Source organism: Aplysia californica, unplaced genomic scaffold (genome assembly GCF_000002075.1).
Source record: "Aplysia californica isolate F4 #8 unplaced genomic scaffold, AplCal3.0 scaffold00745, whole genome shotgun sequence".
Lineage (NCBI taxonomy): Eukaryota > Metazoa > Mollusca > Gastropoda > Aplysiida > Aplysiidae > Aplysia > Aplysia californica.
In genome coordinates this window covers 126,192-128,014 of record NW_004798015.1, presented here as the reverse complement: position 1 = coordinate 128,014, position 1,823 = coordinate 126,192, and the positions used below count along the sequence as shown (strand labels likewise).

The window sequence follows — 1,823 nt, the reverse complement described above, 5'->3', positions numbered from 1 at the left end:
TCTCTCTCTCTCTCTCTCTCTCTCGCTCGCTCTCGCTCTCTCTCTCCCCATCTATCTCTGTCAGTACTCACCTTTGATGAGGCGCCTGCTATAGTCCGAATTCTGCACAAGAAGGGACACGCCCACTTTTGAGTTGAGCACGGCCCTGATACATTCCACACACTCGATGAGGATAAGTGCGTCCGACAGTGCGGTCACCCGTTTGTTCGCGAATGTGTCCACACAATCCAGGAGGCGCTCGAGTCCTAGGTTGTCGAGGAATCCTTGCATCCATTCCTGGTTGGAAGTCCTCAGCTTTTTCTTAACGCTGGAGAATGTTTGAACTGGTGAAGGAATAGAAAGAAATAATTATGAATTGAAACAAGATTAGAAATGAATTTTTTAAAATGATTTCTTCAATTTATACAAAATATATTCCATGACAACTTTGGACAATTTTCTTTTCATGCAGAAAAATGTTGGTGCTGAGGGTGAAAAACAATTCAAAAAAGAGTTTGTTTACAAACTGCACCAAGCGATAACCACCAGTTCTGTTCTTTACAAAATAAACGTTTGTACTGGAGACCAGACAGGGGGTTTCATAACTCCATTTACTTCTGCTGATTTGGAATACCAACTAAAAGCCTTAAGTGGCGCTCATATGATCTTAGGCAGTTGCGAGCGCCGTAAAACCTCTACTAAAACAAACAAAAGTCCTAGGGTCGTTTCCCGGTTTGTTTGTTTTTTACATCGATAGAAGGCGGGTCAATCCAGGCTGGAGGGATACGACGCACCCAGAGAAAGACCAAAATTATTATTCAGTAACAATTCTCTCCACACAGGAGCCGAATCCAGATCTTCTGCGTGCGAGGCTGCGTGCTGAGGTGAAATGCCTTACAGCTTTACCACAGACACCTACGTATTCCCAGTTTTTCCCCCCCAAAAAACCCTCATCGCTGCTTTATTTTCTTCAGTTAATAACAATAAATGACATTTATATAGCGCTCAACCCCGATTAAAGTACACATGCTCTGAGCGCGAAATAATACATAGCATTTGTATAGCGCATGTCCCCACTCGGAAAGCAAGCTCTGTTCGCTTTACACTATATTATTACCCCAGCAGACCATAGAACACTCAGAAACATTCTCAGCTTCTCGTGAAGCATAATACAGTGCAAGCAGCCGGGTAAGCGCTCAAACACTAACAAACTGATAAGATTTTTTACTGTCTATTCCAGCAGCAGGTAGGAACTAAGAAATCGGTAGCAACCCTATAAGCGCAATATACAGCAAAGGGCACAACAGACAGCAACGCTGGGCGTCTCCCAACGGACAAGATCGAGACTTCGCTTGTACCATATTATTGACTAGCATCTTCTTCTTGACGGGTCAAGTCTGGGGAAGACATTGACGATCATGGTACCCGGTACCCCATTCATTTCTGTGGTCTGCCTTTATGATCAGCTCGGTTTTTCTCTTTGTGGTATTCGTTGCAAAGTTGTTCAGACCATCTGTGTATGATGTTGTTCTTTGTCTTCTTCTGCTCTTCTTTCCCTCTATATTTCCACATAGCAGCAGTTTCTTTAGCTCAGTTGATCTATTTATGTGGCAAAATAATCTCAAATGTCTGGTTCTGATGGTTTTGGTTACGGCTAGCTAGTCGAGGATATTACTATAAAATCATGAGTGGTCTTCACTGAAGGAGATTATATATGGCTTTAAATAAGAACTTTCATTTACAGCAAGGGTCACCAAACTACTATTGCCCATGGGCCAGGTCCAGCCCCCGAGGTCAGTTCGTCCGACCTCTTGCAATGCCACCATACTCGAAAACACCCCCCC

The 1,823-nt window shown here is 43.6% G+C and overlaps 1 protein-coding gene across 1 annotated transcript in view; it reads right to left on the bottom strand.

The window, feature by feature from the left end:
• LOC106013252 (protein diaphanous homolog 2) overlaps positions 1–1,823 on the bottom strand; it is a gene marked incomplete at both ends in the record, with an annotated part of 64,849 nt that overhangs the window by 42,570 nt on the left and 20,456 nt on the right. Inside the window, 1 exon segment of the mRNA XM_013088442.1 lies at positions 72–326. Coding sequence (XP_012943896.1) covers positions 72–326 — 255 coding nt within the window.